Source organism: Doryrhamphus excisus, chromosome 1, assembly GCF_030265055.1.
Source record: "Doryrhamphus excisus isolate RoL2022-K1 chromosome 1, RoL_Dexc_1.0, whole genome shotgun sequence".
In the NCBI taxonomy this organism is placed as follows: Eukaryota; Metazoa; Chordata; class Actinopteri; order Syngnathiformes; family Syngnathidae; genus Doryrhamphus; species Doryrhamphus excisus.
In genome coordinates this window covers 21629718-21650249 of record NC_080466.1, presented here as the reverse complement: position 1 = coordinate 21650249, position 20532 = coordinate 21629718, and the positions used below count along the sequence as shown (strand labels likewise).

The 20532-nt window shown below is 41.3% G+C and overlaps 2 protein-coding genes across 2 annotated transcripts in view; one reads left to right on the top strand and one right to left on the bottom strand.

Annotated features, from left to right (window-relative positions):
• Positions 1-1722: 1722 nt before the first annotated feature.
• lonrf1l (LON peptidase N-terminal domain and ring finger 1, like) lies at positions 1723-17830 on the top strand. The gene is made up of 12 exons (XM_058065435.1): positions 1723-2472; positions 4560-4678; positions 6383-6505; positions 9251-9406; positions 9493-9706; positions 11696-11795; positions 13401-13515; positions 13588-13709; positions 13791-13949; positions 14096-14258; positions 14361-14513; positions 16791-17830. Exons 1-12 carry the CDS (start codon positions 1842-1844, stop codon positions 16950-16952), a joined length of 2217 nt encoding a protein of 738 aa, XP_057921418.1. The 5' UTR covers positions 1723-1841; the 3' UTR covers positions 16953-17830.
• The window catches only part of LOC131123581 (calcium-binding protein 2-like), a 37061-nt gene continuing 24805 nt past the window's right edge, over positions 8277-20532 (bottom strand). The window contains exon 9 of the mRNA XM_058065480.1: positions 8277-18047. Within this exon, the coding sequence (XP_057921463.1) occupies positions 18019-18047 (29 nt within the window). The 3' untranslated portion in view covers positions 8277-18018. The remainder of the gene's footprint in view (positions 18048-20532) is intronic.

Sequence of the window (20532 nt, the reverse complement as noted above, 5' to 3'; positions counted from 1 at the left end):
TCCTCCTCTGTGGGTGGAAAAAATTCAAACCTACATAACGTGATTCCCCGTAAACCTAATAACTGGTTGGGCCACCCTTAGCAGCAACAACTGCAAACAAGTGTTTGCGGTAACTTGCAATGAGTCTGTTACAATGCTGTGGTGGAATTGGGCCCACTCGTCTTTGCAAAATTGTTGTAATTCCGCCATATTGGACGGTCTTCCAGCATTAACTGCCTTTTTAAGGTTGTGCCACAGCATCTCAACAGGACTCAGATCAGGACCTAGACTAGTCCACTCCAAAGTTTTCATTTAGTTTTTCTTCAGCGGTGAAGAGGTGGACTTTGCTGGTGTGTTTTGGATCATTGTCCTGCTGCAGAACCCAAGTTGGTTTCAGCTTGAGGTTACAAACAAATGGCCGGACATTCTCCTTCAGGATTTTTGGGTAGACAGCATAATTCCTGGTTCTATTTATCACAGCCCTGAAGCAGCAAAACAGCCCCAGACCATCACACTACCACCACCATATTTTACTAATGGTAGGATGTTCATTTTGAGAAATACATAAACTTTTGTTTTGTTTTCTCAAAGATCTTGGAGATCATCAAGATGTTTCCTTGCAAAATTGAGATGAGCTGAATGTTGCTGAATGTGAATGTTCTTTTTGTTCAGCAGTGTTTTTTTTTCCTGGAACTCTGCCATGCAGGCCATCTTTCTTATGGCGGAGGCAAATGAGGCCTGCAGTTCTTTGGATGTTGTTGTGGGGTCTTTTGTCACCTCTTGGCTGCTCTAGGAGTAATTTTGGTTGGCTTGTCACTCCTGAGAAAGTTCACCACTGTTCATTGTTTTTTGGCTCTCACTGTCGTTTGCTGAAGTCCCAAAGTGGCTAAATTGCTTTATAACCTCTCCCAGACTGATAGATCTCAATTAATCTGAGTTATGTTTAAAATAATGATACAATACATTAAAGCATGTTGACTTCAAGGTGCATCAAGTCTTTGTGAGGTGTGTCTTTCATTTCCTTATCCTTGCAGTAGACATAATGTCATCTTCAATATTGGTCCAGTTGTTTGATGTCTCCGACAACAAGCACTTTAGGTCCTCCATTGGCCTACCAGGGGAACTTGAGCATGGATCAGAATACTCAAACTAGCCACTGCTGCACTGCTGCGCTTCAGGTGCAGAGTGTGTACGATCCACTCATCTTTGCTTCTGTTAAAACAAACTCTGGTGTATTTGCTCCATGTGGAAGTGGAATTCTGCAGGAGTTGGGTTTATTCAAGCTCAAAAGTGAATGCTGCTAGACACTCTCCCTTTGTGTGGGACAATAGTGCGCTTCAAATATATTTTAGAAGCTTTAAAAGAGCACCAAAGTGCACACCAAATATCTTTTTTTAAACAATACAGAATCACAAGTGTGAATGCAGCCTTACGTCACGACGTCCAAAACCCTCACTGCACAAGTCAGTTTCAAGTACTGATTTGCATTCAATTCAAAGTCGCCATTGCTGATGTATATATGAGCTGACATTTAATACACCCGAATGTGTTTTGTTTTCTTCTTAAAACTGATCAAACATTGTTGCAGTGCGAGGGAGCAAGACGTTCAGGCAGTTTTAACTTTACCACGACCTTTTTCGCGGTTATGAAACTTGTCCAAGGCAGGTTTTGTAACGAAGCCCCGCTGGCCAATCAGAGGCGAGATTTTTCTCACGTGACCTGAAATTTTACGTAACAAACGAGTTGATAGTGAAAAAAAACAGTGACGGAGCCACAGTCTACGGGCACTGGACGTCTACACGAGGAACACAAGATTCGTGAGTTACGCCTAGCTTTATTTACTTTTTTACAACATCCCCAACATGTCGTTGGAGCAGCCTGCCGAGGAAGGGACGGTGGAAAGGAACGCCTTCTTTATCGGCATTGACACGGAAGACGTTCTGGAGGAAGAGGAGGACCACCATCAGCTCATCCTTCAGAAAGCCAACGCTTTAGCTTCGGATAACTCCCTTAAAGAGGCAATTTACTGGTTTTCCGTAGCAATGCAGTACGGGCCAGTCAGACCAGAGCAGCTAAGTACTTTTGTGGACTGTATAGTGCGGAATTTCAAGAAAAAGGCCGCCCCAGCTTCGGACGAGAGGCACAATGTGGAGGTGGAGGAGGCAAAGGAGGAGCAGCAGCAACAGCAACACTCATGGGACGAAGTGTTCGACTGTCCGCACTGTCACAGCTTTTTAGGAGAACCTGTCACTTTAGCATGTGGACATTCATTTTGTCGGAGGTGTTTACGACGACGGCTGCTCTCCAAATGTAAATTGTGCAACGAAGCCGCGAAGCTGGAAGGCAAACCTAATGTGTTGCTGTGCGGGCTTTTAGCTAAATGGTTCCCCGAAGAGGTGAAAAGGTCGAAACTATTACGAGAAGTAGACGAGCTGTGTAAACGAAGATGCCACAAAGAGGCTGTGACGCTAGCGAGCGATGTCATTCAAAGTGGTGAGTACGTTCTGACTACTTCACAGGAGCCTTGTTTGACGGGGGTGATGTGTTCACTTGTTTGTTGCAAGCATTTTGACGTTTGTGGTACACTCGATAGTACTTTAGTGAGGTTGTTTTTTCCTCCCGACAAGCCTTATAGTGCACTTTACCGTCAAACCGTTACCATAGAGACAGTTAGCTGCTCGCGTTCTTCCGCCCTGACTGTCGTAAAACATCCACTTAATTCACACCGGGCATGCGCGGTAGTTACATAAGTCAGGTCGCGGCACAGATTGGGACGAGTGGTTTTGTAACCTACTTAGCTGCGAGGTTTTCTAGTTATGTACTGCATCCAAATGCTAACATTTGCTGCTTATACACAGTATGCAACCGCTGTGACTCATACAAGATACACATGGCTCCTGCTCTAATACCTTTTTGTTAAATTAACAAGCATAAACGGGCAATGCAAAATCATTGCCCTGCCAAAGTCAGTGCTCTTGGTTGGTCAGGTTACTGTCACTTATGACATCATGCGGACTTGCATTGCACTAGTGTGAACCAAATAAATTTAACACACCCAAAACACCTGTCCGTATGACCACATGCATTCTATGTATTCTATAATTGTAGTATGATGTCTATAGATTGCCACAACTATAGCTGGGAATAGTATGACCCTTGCCCCAGTCTCATTAGGAACAGCCACAGAATGTGGGTTGAGTGACATAATATTTATTTGTCGGAATAGTTCAGAACTTACTATGTCTACAGCTACAGACTAAACCTTTATCATTCACACACGGCTATTTGTGGACAACTGGTTCATCTCCAATACTGTCACTTGATATGCAGTATGGTGTGTGTCACTCTCACCACCTGCTTTTGACAGCACTCACCCTTTCTGCACCGCTTGCACCAACAGCTGAGTAATGCAACCAACATTTTAAAGTGCAGGCACAGGTAGGTAAAGCGGCTGGATGCTGACCATGATACATAAACAACAACAAAAAAACATGAGGAGGTTGCCCACAGCCACAGCTGTTAATGGCCAATAATCTTTTACCCACTGCTAATTAGAGACAGTAACTATAGACCAGGGGTGCTCACACTTTTTCAGCATGCGAGCTACTTTTAAAATGACCGAGTCAAAATGATCTACCCACTACAAAAATGCAAAACATCTATTTATTTTCAAATGTATTGAGGATTATTTGTACGTACAATGTATGTTGATGTACCTTACATAACCAAATGAGCCAATATTGCAAAACACACATAATTAACTATTAACATTTTTTGTAATTACCTGAGTTTACTTTGATGACTTGCACTGAATTGAACCAGCCAGGGATGCATAGTCCGGACAGTAGCTGCTGATAGCCAGCCTCAAGCACACTTCCAAATGTTTATCAGTCATGGATAATATCCGTATCATAATATCCGTATAATATTCCATATCCGTATGGAAGTGATATGTTTTTTGCCTTTTTACTTGGTCCAGTTTTTGCCTTTTTACTTGGTCCAGCTCCTTCACTCATTTTAGTGACCATAAACTTTAGCGAGGGCTTTAAAATCTCGCAATTCGCCGACTAGCTTAGCACTTTGCATCGTTGTTTACGCATGAGCGGTGACCTAAAGGTCAAAATTCAGTTGTCATCTGATTGGTTGTCCTGTATGTCAATCAAGTAACGGGGATGGATGATCGGCTGACATCGTAAGTTCTGCTGCACTTAGAGACGTCGTTTGATTTGATTGGTCGCCCGAAGGGCAACATTCAGTTGTCATCTGAATGGCTGCCCTGTATATCAATCAAGTGACGGCATTGATGCTGGGATGATATGTTTGTAATGTCACGCCGCGATCGACCAGTACCACCTCCGCGATCGACCGGTAGCTCGCGATCGACTTAATGAGCACCCCTGCTATAGACTATAATCAATAGACTATAATCAGCATATTTACAGGTGATTTGAGGCCCGTTGGAAATGTTGGACTCCTATGTGAATCTTGTCATGTCACGTTCATGAGGAGACTTCAGTAAACCAGGAATTCTACAATTCATTTTTTCATTTAATTTCTTTCTCTGTCTGTGATTCTTGCAGAGCCTGACACAGCAGTGGAAGCACGACTGTCTCGAGCAGAGGCCTACATGTCTCTACAGCAGTTTGATCTTGCTTTGGAAGACACCGAGTTGTGCCTATCATCCAGCTGTTCTGCTGAGGTAGGGTTGTTTTTGTCAGAAAAGTGAATGATAATTTACTGTCTATACACGGAAGGACTTTATAAACAATTTTTGTTGTGGTTGTTTTTTTTTAGGCCCATGGGGTTTGATTTGTGGTTTGTGTGTTTTGTGTGCAAAGCTTCCATGTCCCCCCCCTCATTGCCCTATAGTAAAGTATAGTAATGTACTGGAGGTGTGCACCGTATAGTCGTACGCCATGCTCCTGGAGTCTTCAGCGAACCTTCCATGCACAAACTTGTGGTTGTCCACGTCTCTCTCTTGGTCTCTGCAGCAGTCTGTGAAGTAGTTCCGAACCGATCACGCAGATGTGTGGTCCGGCTATCGCGATCCTGGGTCGGTTACATGTCTCCCCGGTGTTGTGAAAACGTCTCCGGAGGTGGCTCTGGTTACCGCATCTTGGTGCATTTCTGCCATCAGCATGACATGAAACAGTGAATGCTGCCATTTGTGTCGGTCTTTTATAGGCCATCCTCATGGTACACATTGCTGTATAGAAATGCTCAATAGTCACTCTGTTTTGAGACATATCACCAAACGAGTGATTTTAAGGACTGGTCCGTGCAGGGAGATGTGTGTGATATCAACAATTCTTTACTATGGCGCAATGAGGCGTGACATGGAAACTTTGCACTCAAATCAAACCCCATGGCCCTTCATTATGATACATACACATACAGTTGTGTTGAAAATAAGAATAGAGTAAGTTTAACAAGAGTTTCACCACAGTTCATTAGTGCCACCATCGCTTTAAAGTGCATGCATGATGCTGCATCACTGCTACTTTACCTGAATGTTGTAGCTTATTTTGATTCATGCTGTGCTTGGTGGCTGTGTGATTAATCGCTGGCAGAACAAAGTATTTTATAAATGATTTGAGCACAATCCCGAGCAAGGATTTTGGTCCACATTAAAGCATCCCCCGCGACCCTCGTGAGGAAACGAGGTAGAAAATGAATGAATGAATGAATGAATAATAACTGAGGAGGTAATATACTCCCTAATTAAACGACATCAAGGTTGAGTGCTTGTGAATGAGTGCAGTCTAAGTAAGGCTACATTCACACAACAGGGTATCTTGCTCATTTAGTATTTTTCATATGGTTGTTCACATTGGCGTCCAAAAAGTGACGCTAATGCGTAAAAGCGTCTTCAGACACTACTGCCGTGTGTTTATGGTAGTGAATATTGCCTGATTTTGTGCTATCCTATATAGCGCATTTCTGTCAAGTTGCAATTTCAAGGATTTTATGCAACGGGAGTCAACATTTTCTCTTTCATATCTTGAGGACATTAATAATGTTAAGAACAGTATTGAGAAGATTGTAAACGGGTTTTCTATTCCATAACTATGATAATATTCAATTTCTTCATAATAAATCCTATTTGGCGAAAGTTGACTTGCGGTCAGGTCTGGAAACATTAACCGTGACAAAACGGGGGATTACGGCAATGAAAAAAAGTAGCGACAGACTTTTATGCCGACATTCTTGTGAGTATTGGCTCTTAATTAGTTTTAATTAACTAATGACTTAACTAACAACTTGACTTCAACGAATTAATGAGTACAAATTGAACAGAACTCTGAATGGCCAACCAAAGAAATTCAGTCTGTGGCGTAATTGCGAATACCTCACAGAAACATACCCTAACAATGTTTTGTGCTATTTTATCACCTTTTATTAGGCTTTATTTTGGAAAGCCATGGTGCTACAAGAGATGGGCGGAGTGGACGAGTCTCTCCAAGTCTTCCTCAACTGTCTGGCTGTGGATGAGGACTTCCCCTGTGCAAAGAGACAAGTAGAAAAGGTGAGCTCATTAAAGGAATCATCGTAGGAAACAACTGAAGCTGCAGCATTGAGCTTTTTAAAATACACAAGGAAGCCTTAAGGAAGCTACTCTGGTCCCAGCCCGTTGACAGTCCTGCCTTAGGATTTTTGTTTGATAAGTCATTCATTCTCTGCACTGTGTACAGTGCATCCGGAAAGTATTCACAGCGCTTCACTTTTTCTACATTTTGTCATGTTACAGCCTCATTCCAACCTGTATTAAATTAATCTCTTACCTCAAAATTCTACACAAAATACTCCATTATGACAATGTGAAAAAGTTTTTTTTTTGACATGTTTTGAATTTATTAAAAATCGAAAACAAAAAAATCACATTTACATAAGTATTCACAGCCTTTGCTTAATACTTTGTTGATCCACCTTTGGCAGCAATTACAGCCTCAAGTCTTTTTGAATATGATCCCACAAGTTTAGCACACCTATCTTTAGGCAGTTTTGCCCATTCTTCTTTGCAATAAGTCTCAAGCTCCATCAGGTTGGATGGGAGACGTCTGTGCACAGCCATTTTCAGATCTCTCCAGAGATGTTCCATCGGATTCAAGTCTGGACTCTGGCTGGGCCACTCCAGGACATTCACGGAGTGGTTCTGAAGCCAATCTTTTGAGATCTTGGCTGTGTGCTTCGGGTCGTTGTCCTGCTGAAAAATGAACCTTCGCCCCAGCCTGAGGTCAAGAGCGCTCTGGAGCAGGTTTTCATCCAGGATATCTCTATATATTGCTGCATTCATTTTTCCTTCTATCCTGACTAGTCTGCCAGTTCCTGCTGCTGAAAAACATCCCCACAGCATGATGCTGCCACCACCATGCTTCACTGTAGGGATGGTATTGGCCTGGTGATGAGCAGTGCCTGGTTTCCTCCAAACATGGCGCCTGGCATTCACACCAAAGAGTTCAATCTTTGTCTCATCAGACCAGAGAATTTGGTTTCTCATGGTCTGAGAGTCATTCAGGTGCTTTTTGGCAAATTCCAGACGGGCTGCCATGTTCCTTTTACTAAGGAGTGGCTTTAGTCTGGCCACTCTACCATACAGGCCTGATTGGTGGATTGCTGCAGAGATGGTTGTCCTTCTGGAAGGCTCTCCTCTCTCCACAGAGGAACGCTGGAGCTCTGACAGAGTGACCATCCGGACCTTGGTCACCTCCCTGACTGAGGCCCTTCTTCCCCGATCGCTCAGTTTAGAAGGCCGGCCAGCTCTAGGAAGAGTCCTGGTGGTTCCAAACGTCTTCCATTTACGAATAATGGAGGCCACTGTGCTCATTGGGACCTTCAAAGCAGCAGAAATGTTTCTGTATCCTTCCCCAGATTTGTGCCTCAAGACAATCCTGTCTCGCAGGTCTACAGACAGTTCTTTTGACTTCATGCTTGGTGTTTGTGCTCTGACATGCACAGTCAACTGTGGGACCTTATATAGACAGGTGTGTGCCTTTCCAAATCATGTCCAATCAACTGAATTTACTGCAGGTGGACTCCAATTAAGCTGTAGAAAGATCTCAAGGATGATCAGTGGAAAAAAGATGCACCTGAGCTCAATTTTGAGCTTCATGGCAAAGGCTGTGAATACTTATGTAAATGTGATTTCTTAGTTTTCTATTTTTAATAAATAAAAAAAAAAAACAACAACTTTTTCACATTGTCATAATGGAGTATTTTGTGTAGAATTTTGAGGTAAGAGATTAAATTAATACAGTTTGGAATGAGGCTGTAACATGACAAAATGTGGAAAAAGTGAAGCGCTGTGAATACTTTCCGGATGCACTGTATATGTCCTGGCTTGGCCCACATTAATTGGCTACAAATGAGATGATTCATCTTAGTGGTGTTTAATGTTGACACTCCGCTGTTTAAGTGCCAGCTTTTATTAAGGTGTTCCTAACAGTGTCATTGGAAAACAAACCGTTTTGCTGTAGGGGATGTTAAAATAATGAGATACTAACGGAACACCTTTTGAGGTGTAATCTAGCATGACTCACCTTAACTTGGTATTGGTCCTTGAAAAAACTTAGTGGATTTACATCTGGACTCTTATTCCAAAACATAAATCGTAAACCTTGGGTGAATTCAGTATTTTGTCAAAAAATGGTGTTTACTTGCAGTGTTTACACAATGCAACATTTATTTTTAGTAATGGCTAATCAACTTGTTTGTTTTTATGACACATATACTTGTCATTTGTCTTTGGGAAACCAGAAAAATGACAAATATTGTCTTTTGGACAATATTGTGTTTGTGGATTCTGCTTCCCTTCATGGCAGCCGAACCCGTGCAGGACAAACTATGGATGCGGAGTAACCAGTCTTATCTATCTAGTGTCGTGGGGCGGGTGCGCAGTGAACTATCAGGGGATGTGAGAGGGCAGACCTGCCAAGATGTATGAATTTGTCGTACTCAGCATGCAGTTTGCAAGACTCTTGAATACACTTGTGTGCTTCACTGATCTCCCATTTTGTTGCATTTTGCTGGTTTCACTTTCCAGTTCAGTCTCTGTAGGCCTATGTATTCCAGGGATGGGGTTTCGTGTCTACAGGGCTCTAATAATTATGATTATAAAATGTTGCAAATATTCAAGAGCTGCATTGTTTTTCATGTATCTTGTAGTGTGGATACTAGACTGTGCATCCTGGTGTTTTATGATACTAAGGGACTACTACAACAGCTATCCATGTATTTGCAGTATTTCAAAGTTGTTGTTTTGTTTTTTTTACAGATATTCTGTGACCTCCTCTCTTCATCCGGTGACAACGTCAAGGTCATTGTTAGGGAAACTGCACAAAATCCAGTGGCCCATCTGCACAATAAAACCTTGGTGGCTGATGCACAAGCCAGTCAGCATAGTCCAGTCCAAAGACCAAACCAACAACAGGTCAGAGCAGTGTCCTTGCAGCCGTGTGCCTTTGTTTATTTTGTTTATGTGAGAATATTCTCATCGTCTTGCTTTTGACTCTACAGAAACGCCGGGGGAGTCTTAAGCGTCCCTGTCTGAGCGAAGCTGATTCGGCTCGTTTTGACTATGAGACAGGCGGTGAAGAGGGCCTGAAGAGGGTTTCCTCCGCCCCTCAGCTTGGAGGCGAGGAGAAGACGGTCTTGCTGAAGAGGAAGTTGTCTGTCTGTGACACAGAGACTTGCATTGTGGACAAGGGGGGAAGCAAGTATAAAAAACAAGGTAGGTCATTGTGCAGGGTTTTTTGTTCTCCTCAGGATTGTTAGTGGTTACGCTATGAGTAATTAAGTCAACCATTTTTATGACAGGATAGCCTCTCAAGGGACAATACTATAGGAATCTGAAAATGACTCGACAGACAGCCGTTATTATCGAAATAGCTGGCAGCACAAGTGAGTACAAGGATAATTGTCGTCATGGTCAGGGGCTGCATGAGTGCTGCCAGCACTGGGAGCTTCATCAAATGGAAATGTGAATCTCAACATTTGCTGTGTTTTCAGTTATTTTAAATATTGTAAATCTAATCTATGGAAATAGCAGATCTCTTCGGGCTCCTAAATGGCTCCTGAGATTATTTCCTGGCTTAAATTGATTTCTAATAAATAAATGTGTAATGTAAATATAATTACATCATATGATTATTATTTTTGTGGCTTAGTGTGCTCAACATGGAACGCATTTCTACAAAAACAGACCCATCTCAAATAGGATCAAAGGTCCAATCTGATGTGTATTAGTACATTTACAACTATTTACTGTCAAACAGCACAACATCAACAGCCCATTACACAGCAAAAAGTAAATTTAAATGTGAAAAATTAAAAGAAAAAGCAGCACCCAGGTTAGTTTTTTCTGTTTTTGGCATACTGAAACAAAAAGTGCCTCAACTATACTTTCCTGCTGCACATTTTCGTCTAATTTCCAGCTTGCTTGTTGGTGTGTAACCCCTCACTCCCCCTTTTGCTTAGTGTCAACGATCATGTGTGGCTTTAAAGACGGTTCCTACACTTCAAAGATTGCAGTTTTGATCTCGGAACAACACACTGCTAAGTACACTCAAGTATATTAGTTTTATTTCTTTAGTGTTGTCCCTTGAGCAACAATTACTGCAGATACAAACAATAACAATAATAATCATCATTATAAACACAATAAAACAGGGTACTGTTGTGGCCGTACACTAGCTTCAACTCAATTCTGAATGTCCAACATTTCCTGTCCACATGTCAGGAAGACTTTGAAACACGCATGCATGATTTTTGTTTTACATTACTTATTTTCTTAATATATATACTATATTCGGTAAAGGTGACTATAGGGCAGGGGTGGGCAAACTTTTTGACTGGCGGGCCACATTGATTTAACAAAATTGACGGGGGGGCCAGACTCAATATTTTACACGTAACAGTCCAGCTGGAATGATTGTATCTGTAAAAGTGTTATGCAATCTGCTTTATGGGCACTTTGAGATCATTTATTTGATGTAAAGTGCGTTATAAATGTATCATAATAAATGTATTATTATTTATATTATTATTATTAATTGTTTTATTATTATTATTATATGCTTGTGTCCCTTTTTTCAGGAGCACTTAGTAAACAACAGACCGCATCAAATAACGAAATTATTGTATCTGTAAAAGTGTTATGCAATCTGCTATATGTGCACTTTGAGATCATTTATTTGATGTAAAGTGCATTATAAATTTATAATAATAAGAATAAATTTATTATTTATTATTATTATTATTATTATTATTATTATTATGTGCTTGTGTCCCTTTTTTCACTTTGTAAACAACAGATCGCATCAAATAACAAAATTGATAAAACCGCCAAACCATGAAAATGTCGTCTCCAGCTTGTATGTTGACTTTAAATGAAATACTTTGGAAAGAACGGGCGGGCCGTATTCAAACACTTGGCGGGCCGTATGTGGCCCCCGGGCCGTAGTTTGCCCACCCCTGCTATAGGGTGTTGTTCCATGTTTAGGGGATCTCAGAATTTGAATACCGCTATGTAGATTTTGGTAAACAGGATTTCTATGCTCTTAACTATGAAAATATTTGATTTAAAAATAACGAATCCCACTTTGCGGAAATTGATTAATCATGGTCACATATGAAGCCAATTAACAGCAATAAATGAGGGATGAGTGTATATATTTTTGCAGCTTGACTAACGTGATGTTATTCTTTCCATTTCCTCAAGGTCTGAAAAAAAGCTCCAAAAAAGCCCAAGCTAAAACGTGCAGACGTGTTTCCCTGAACCTCATTGACCCCAATGATCTTGAGTGTGCTCTCTGCATGAGGTGAGGCTATGTACACTTCAAATCATTTTCCGGTGTACATTACTGATGAAAATCTTCAGACGAGTTGAAACATTGCAAGAATCAATTTTTTGCCCTGTTTGATCTTCAGGAGTTTGTAAGTAGAGCTTCATCATGCAAAAATTAGAAATTGAAGAAAATATTTTGAGTAAGCAATTTATTGCAAACAAGCATTGAACTGAAATAGGTTCTCCATCAAGTGACCAAAAGTTAAGACCACAGCCTTTAAAAGCAAAAATGTGGATTCAATGTCTACATTCCCACTCAGGTGCAGCACTACCATTTCCAGGGGTCACCCAAACGTCTCAGCAACCAATTTTTTCCCTTCAATTTAAAGTAGATACTACTGTTATAATCTTATTTCACATGCTTAAAACTACATCGAACTGCTTAATTTTTCCTAAGCGTTTCAAGCATTGCCCCCTCCCTTCTCATACGAATGTGCAGAAGGTGTCCGGAAGATTGGAGCTAAACAAAATTGTTTGCGCTGCAACTCTGGAAAAGCTACACCTTGCTACAAGCGCCTAGCACCGGGCTGTGGAGGGCCTGCGCCCCACACGACAGCTGCAAACACCTGGCCGAGGAGTGTCTACAATTAAGCCACATTTAACTGACCGTCAACATTCGTGATGTCACCGAGAGGTAGACCTAAGAAAACTAAAACCCAATCCACATATAAATGATGGTGCATCGTTAGTTCCTCTTGAAAATTGAGACAATAAGCTCATTGCACTTAGTGCTATATATAGAAAGGCATAATTAATGGGAATTGAACTCCGGTCCTAGCTGTGAGGCCGGCGTGTTTGCTCTAATGCTTTCTTTTTTTTGTCTCATACCAATTGTTGCATTTTGAAGCTCAACTTAGAACCTCCTTGAGATCCAAAGTGAAAAATGTAAATTCTGCAATTTTTCAACTGGTCTTAAGAGTTTGATCAGGGGTGTATACTACTTTTTCTCATCCTTAGAACCCTGCGATTTTTACAGTGAAGCGGCTAATTTATGGCTAAAAACAACGTTTCCCACGATGCTTAGAGTGCAGCTTCAGGAAGTAGTGACATGGACGAGTGAAGTGGAAGCTAAATCTCATGTTTTGAAGTCTTACGCAGCGAAGTAAGTTTGATCAAGTGTAGAAATTACTCCAGCTTCTATTTGGGCTACTCGGACCGCCGTGAAGAGCTTTAGCTCAGCCTAAATGGCTAACGGTTCGAGAAAGTGACACAAAAAGAGACGAGGCTCTTGAATTGTGATGCTGAGGTACTGTACTGTAACTTCTGGTAAGTTACAGGCACTGTTTAACCTGCCGTGTTACACGTTCTTTTGTGTTTATTTCTGTGTACTACACATCCCATGTTACGACATGGAGACCTGCGTCATATAGACAGGTGTGGCCTATATATGTCCAAATCTTTGTTTTGCTCTTGAAATTTAGCGGTTGAGGCTAATTACAGGTGTGCTCTATAGTCTGGAAATTCCGGTAATTGGATTTGGACAATAACAGCATCAGTAACTTATCAGGGTTGACGTGTGATTGTAAAATTTGAAATGTGATCATGAAAGTGCTTGACTCTGATCTCGTGTTCAAACCAGGTTATTATACGAGCCTGTGACAACACCGTGCGGCCACACCTTTTGTAAAAACTGTCTGGAACGCTGTTTGGACCACATGCCGCAGTGTCCCCTCTGTAAAGAGAGCCTAAAAGAGGTGAGGAAGGGTACACACTTCACCCTTCTAAGAACAATAACATGCGTATACTCACGGACTGCTCCTCCCCAGTATCTAGCAAGTAGGAAGTACATGGTGACGAGTGTCTTGGATGTGCTGATCAAACAGTATTTGGGTAAGGAGCATGACGAGAGATCCAAAACTCACCTGGATGAAACCAGAGAGCTTTCCCAGTAAGTTAGCTCGTGTTTGTCGAAGCTTGTGCTTATTTACCAGAGGACGATGTCATTCTCTTTTCTCCAACTTTCTTCTAGCCTAACAAAGAACGTGCCTATCTTTGTGTGTACCATGGCGTACCCCACCGTGCCTTGCCCCCTGCATGTCTTCGAGCCACGTTACCGCCTGATGATCCGCCGCTGCGTGGACACGGGCACACGGCAGTTTGGGATGTGTATTAGCGACCCGCAGAAAGGGTAAGTCTGCAGACAAGGTGTTTGTGCAAGTCATTGTACTTTAAAACCTCCAATCTAGTGACTGAAGGCATCTAATCATTAGTTGCATGATGATGACGTGGGTGTTACGTTTCGTCTTGATTACATAATGGAATCCTCCCCGGCAGGTTCGTTGACTACGGATGCATGCTCATCATCCGGAGTGTCCACTTCTTGCCTGATGGTAGATCAGTGGTGGACACTGTTGGAGGGACGCGCTTCCGTGTCCTCTCTCGAGGAATGAGGGACGGTTACTACATTGCTGACATCGAGCATTTGGAAGACACTCGGGTACAAACCTTCATTATCATCCTGGCAGTCGCGCCAAAGCCCTTATATAATCACCACTGTTCCAGAATGGAAAAGTTACCGGTGCTCAATATTGACTTTTAGGTGGATGACGGCAAAGAGCTGGCGAGCCTACAGGAGCTGCACGATGCCGTGTACGAGCAGGCTCGTACCTGGTTCCAAAACCTCAAGTTGCACTTTCACAACCAGATCCTACAGCACTTTGGACCAATGCCAGAGCCAGAAGCTGATATCCAGGTACATTGCTTGGCCTTGTCAAGATGTCTGATACACAAATGCACATTTTCCAAATCTTTTCATCCAGTGCAGGGGTGCTCATTAAGTCGATCGCGATCTACCGGTCGATCGCGGAGGTGGTACTGGTCGATCGCTGGTCGATCGCGGCGTGACATTAAAAAAATATCATCCTCGCATCAATGCCGTCACTTGATTGATATACAGGGCAGCCATTCAGATGACAACTGAATGTTGCCCTTCGGGCGACCAATCAAATCAAACAACGTCTCTAAGTGCAGCAGAACTTACGATGTCAGCCTATCATCCATCCCCGTTACTTGATTGGCATACAGGACAACCAGTCAGATGACACCTGAATTTTGACCTTTAGGTCACCGCTCATGCGTAAACAACGATGCAAAGTGCTAAGCTAGTCAGCGAATTGCGTCAGATTTTAAGCCCTCGCTAAAGTTTATGGTCACTAAAATGAGTGAAGGAGCTGGACCAAGTAAAAAGGCAAAAACATATCACTTCCATACGGAATGGGAGGTGGACTTTTTTTTCACAATGTCTTTTTCGAAGTGCGTTTGCCTCATATGCCATTCTACCATCGCAGTACCAAAGAAGGGAAATGTGGAGTAATGTGGAGGTAATTACAAAAAATGTTAATTGTTAATTATGTGTGTTTTGCAATATTGGCTCCACACAGAGATGGCCGAGGAATTGAACCAGGGTTACATTTGGTTATGTAAGGTACATCAACATACATTGTACGTACAAATAATCCTCAATACATTTGAAAATAAATAGATGTTTTGCATTTTTGTAGTGGGTAGATCATTTTGACTCGGTCATTTTAAAAGTAGCTCGCATGCTGAAAAAGTGTGAGCACCCCTGATCCAGTGTATATATCCAGAATATAAGACAACCCCTTTTTAAGTCCTGTTTTGCCCCGCTTTTGAGATACTTTATTTCCTAGCAGGTCCTGTGTTTGTGTGTGAATGAAGTCCTGTTGGGTTGCATGTACTGCATAAGTCAACTCAGGATATAAGATAATTCATATTTTTCAAACTGTCAGCAACATATTTCAGGAGTCTGAGAGAGAAATCAGACTCAGGGATAACTATGTAAAATTATCAATCATGTATTATTTGTTTTGACGTCCTCCTTGGTCACACAATCTTTCCCACAATTCATCGATCTTTGAAACGTCCAACCAGAGAGTCAATTCCACTAATGTTTCCTCTCAGGAAACCTACATTACAATAGACTTAACCGCCTTAGAGGTCCCTAATGCCAGGAAAACGCTTGTTGTGTGCACTCTGCTCCCGAGTGTATGGCGAAAAGGATTACAGCTCCCGCTCCAGAGGACAACCACAGGGGCGGAGTCTTTTGACAATATTGGCTGAAGAGCTTTATGGGTGCTTCATGGCTAATCCTACCGGTGCTTGTACGTCACAAGTGTCATGAAGAGAATCTCCTTGTCAGTCTGATGCGCAGGCTGAACTGGCGCTGTGGAGGATTTACTCGCCAAATGTGAATGAAATACATTTATTGTCAGATGTAATGCTCGACTTCTTTTATCTTCACGGTATTGGCAGTGGACTGAAGCTCAATTTGAATGAGTTTCCGTTGACAAATGCCAAGGTTCCAGGCATGCCGAGCCAATACCGGTAGTAGTAGTAGTACACTCCACTTGGCCGTGCCTAGTGGAGAGAGGACAGGAAGTGGTGTCTAGGGTTAAGTTGAGTTAATTGGCTTCCAACAGTAGTCCGCGTTAGGAATTATTGCACTTGTTAATTCAAACAAGGGGGGTGGGACTAGATAAGTCTTGACTTCTTCCCACTCCCTTTCGAACATGTGGACGTTTATATGCATAGGTATTTTTAGTTGTATTGATTTTGGTTGGTTTGTTGTGCTTTGGATGTTTTTCGTGTTGGAAATAAACTAAAAAAAAAACAAAAAACCCGCAATCGTTCCAGCAATCAAGTCTTAACTACTGCCTAATGAACAGTGTAAAATACTACACATTATGACATCTTTGAATGGGTCGTCTGAATGTTTAGCTATTTTTATGCTTAAAAATGCTTAATTCAGGCAAAAAATACTTTAAATTTGCTTCCAGTTAAACACACTGTCTCCTTTGTATTAGGTAAATAAACACCCCAGCTATAATTGCACTTTCAGCCTGGCTCAAATTGATCCTGTTTATTATATATCTGTCAGTTTTGCTTTAAGTGAGAACACTTTTCAGATTTGAGTAATACTGATAATGAGGTCCTGTCTCCTGCATTCTAGGCGACTCCTAACGGTCCAGCATGCTGCTGGTGGCTCCTGGCCGTCCTGCCTATCGACCGGCGCTACCAGCTGTGTGTCCTCTCCATGACTAGTCTCAAAGGGCGTTTGGAGAAGATCCGGCACATCCTCACATATCTACAGAGCATCCCCGACAGCAACTAGGGCTTCCTCTTCATTCTCCATGCGATGTTTGGGTTTTTTTTGTGATTGACATTTGGCCAGACCGTCTCAGGGATACTGCCATTGACACACATTCTCTAACATCAGACATGAATCTCAAACAGTGTGCGACTTGCACTTAGAATGTGGAAATGAACTTCCTCAAGTGTGAAGACTTTGTATGTAGATTTTTTTACTATTCACATGAAAGGTAGGAAGTAGTCTTTGAGATGGTTTGGGCGACGTCATACCTGTTGAAAACCGCAAGAAAGTTTGTTTCTCAAAAGGGAAATCCAAAATGCTGCGGAAAAATTGAAATAAGTGCAACAGGCTAGTACGAGAATGAGCCCCATTTTGTGTACATTTTGTGTATATTCGGTCATGCAGAGAAACGCTCATGAAAATCTTCCACCCATACTCCTAAAATCTTCCTAAATTTCTCACAAAGCATGAGAATGTCTAATTTCATCTCTTACACCGTCAATTTTCAACTACGTGTTAAATTAACAAATACATTTTCAGGAAGAATATACGTTCTGACCTAATGTTTCTATTGAAATGTATTGAATAGGGCATATTGCAATATGAATTTGCATTCAGTGTACTGTATATGCGTCTGTCAGGCAGACCTTTTATATTAATCTCCAGTTCCCGCTGTGCTGGAGTTGAGAACCTGCACTGTTTCTGCATTTGCCTTACACCATTTTTGGACATTGTGGTTTAAAGTTAGACCATACTTTGTTACCATTCCTTCCTTTCATGGTATGAAGTGTGTTCAAATAGTATTTTTTTCCATCACTGTTATGACTGTTTTATGTAAAGAGATTGTGTTAAGTTAAGCATCAGAACTTTGAATAAACGCTTCAATTGCCAAACCCCCATTTGTTGGTAAACTCTATTGAAGTGAAATACTTGTTGAAGGCGCAAGAGGGCGCCATTGCTTAATTTCATAACACCCCTTTGCACAATTGCCACCTTTTAATTATGACTCAATTACATTTCCTATAAAGGGCAAGTCAAGCTAAATTACAGGACCAGATGGTAGTGTGGCGTCCTCTTCCTCTTATGGTCATCGAGCAGAGAGCATCATCACAAACTCTGAAGAGAAACATCGACGGATTAGTATTCCTGCACAGCAACGGGATTATTAAAAGGTATACAATTGGTTGTAAGAAGCATCAGTCTCAAAATTGAGCAAAACCTAGCAACACATTGGATTATCCACTGAAAATTAATTAGCTATATTAACATAAATAGGGACATGTTCAAATTCATGAAATGTAACAAACTATGCCGTACACCACTGACGACTTGTACATGCAAAAAAAAAAACTGACACAAAAACGACTGCTTTTCTTCCTGTCATTCACAAACTCAAGTGATCTGAAAAGACCTGCTTGAATTAAAAAAAAATGCATGAAAGGTTGTACTAGTTATCAAAAAACAGCTTTGTCTTCGATTTGGTTTTAAAAAATGTTTCAGGCTTGATCGTATTATATTCAATAGGTAATACGGTATTGATACCCAGCTTACATTTGTATTAGCTACAGAACAAAAATTTTTGCTTCTATGTTAAATTGCTGGCATTTCTTTGGCCCCATGGTGGGTTATTAAGCAATCACTCTAAATAATAATAATTTAAAAAAATGCATGGTCTTCAAGGCCCCGACAGGTCTATTTGTGAACTACTCCCTCATCGTTGTTACCTTGTTAGACATCCTGACTATGCGACACCTTCAAACGCCGCCCTGGGGTCTAATTAACGATGAGGAGGAGGAGCACCTGCTTATTGATCTTCTCAGTGACACATCTTTTTATATGTTCCTGATAATTGCAATAGATTGGATTGCTGGGACAAAGCAGACCCTATGGTGCCTTTGTGTGCTGCATCCTGTGTGCACTTGTTTCGGGTTGTTTATTTTCTTAGCAGGTAATGCCGTTTCTGCAAAGTCCTTGAGCTGTCCAGCCCCCGTGTATCGCATGTGACACATTGTGCAGGCATGTGTATTGATTGAGAAAATGTGCAATCAGATTGGAAAGAACCTTCTGGGCAACTCTCCTTCGTATAAGTGTGCCTCCTCTCTCATTTCACCTCCTTTGTTCCTCCTCATTCTCTTTTTCATCACTCCTTACCATTTCAGCTTGGTCGTCAAAATTTTCCCTGAAATGTCTTTCTGGCAGGCTTTACCGTATGTACTCAGAAAGAGTGCCACTCTACTTGTACAAATGTATTGCTTGTGTAAGAGTGTCGCTGCTGTCCATTGATTGGTTTATGGCAGCTGAACCATAAGAGGCGGGGGGGGGGGACTATACTCATAAAACGTCTTCAAGGTTGGCCTTTTCTTGTCTTATGTCAAGCGTGAATGATGCTGGTGCCAGCAACTCCTACAATGTTTCCAGTAGGACACTTCTATGTATTTTAATGTCTGATTAGAAAGAATAACGACGTCACACTTACGTACATTGACGACATTACACGGGCTGTAGAAAGTCACGGTGTTTTATCAGTGTTTCTGCTACATTATATTATCAGCGACATCTTGACAAATAGAAACTGTCAGGTGCACTCAGATGATAGGCGGGGCTTGCGTAATAAGCCAAGAAGCCAAGCGTCACCTTAGGGTTCTTGCCTGTATTTGATCAGGAAATCTGTGCATACAATTACACATAAAATACTGCTCAATTGACAAATTTCTTTTATATTAATATTGTTTTTTGTATTTTTAATCTCACCTGCCTCCGCTGATGACATGTCACTGGGTAAGATTAATCTTTAAATGTATTTTATTGACTTCTGGAGCGATAGGATAGGTGCTTGGTGTGAATGTGAGTTTGCACCCTGGTGCCCACTTAAGGGTGTAGACCAGGGGGTAGCCCGGGGGCCACATCCGGCCCGCCAAGTGTTTGAATACGGCCCGCCCAATCTTTCAAAAGTATTTAATTTAAACTCAACATACAACCTGGCATCATGGCCTGAGCCAACCTTTTGATGGTTGTATCAATTTCGTTGTTTGACATGGTCTGTTGTTTACAAAGTGCTCCTGAAAAAAGAGACACAAACACATAATAATAATAAAATTAAAATAATAATTATTATATTATTATTATAACTATTATGATTATTATATTTATTATATTAATGCTAATTATTATATTAATGATATATAATAATATTGTTATATTTGCATATTTTACATAATAATAATATAATAATTATTATTTTAATTTTATTTTAATTATTATAATATTTTATTATTTTTAAAATATTTAAATATAAATATAAAATAATAAATAATAATAGCAGATTGCATGACAATTTTACAGATACAATAATACCAGGTGGACTGTTACGTGTAAAATATATAGTCTGCCCCCCCCCCCCCCCCCGGAAATTTTGTTATATCAATGCGGCCCGCGAGTCAAAAAGTTTGCCCACCCCTGGTGTAGACCCACCACTTGTCCAAAGTCAGCTATGATAGGATCCCAGATGGATGGATGGATATTTCTTACTGTATGTACTGTATCACTGTTATCTTAAAATGATCATAACTGCTTCAGCTCATTAGTGTGTGTGAGTGACAGG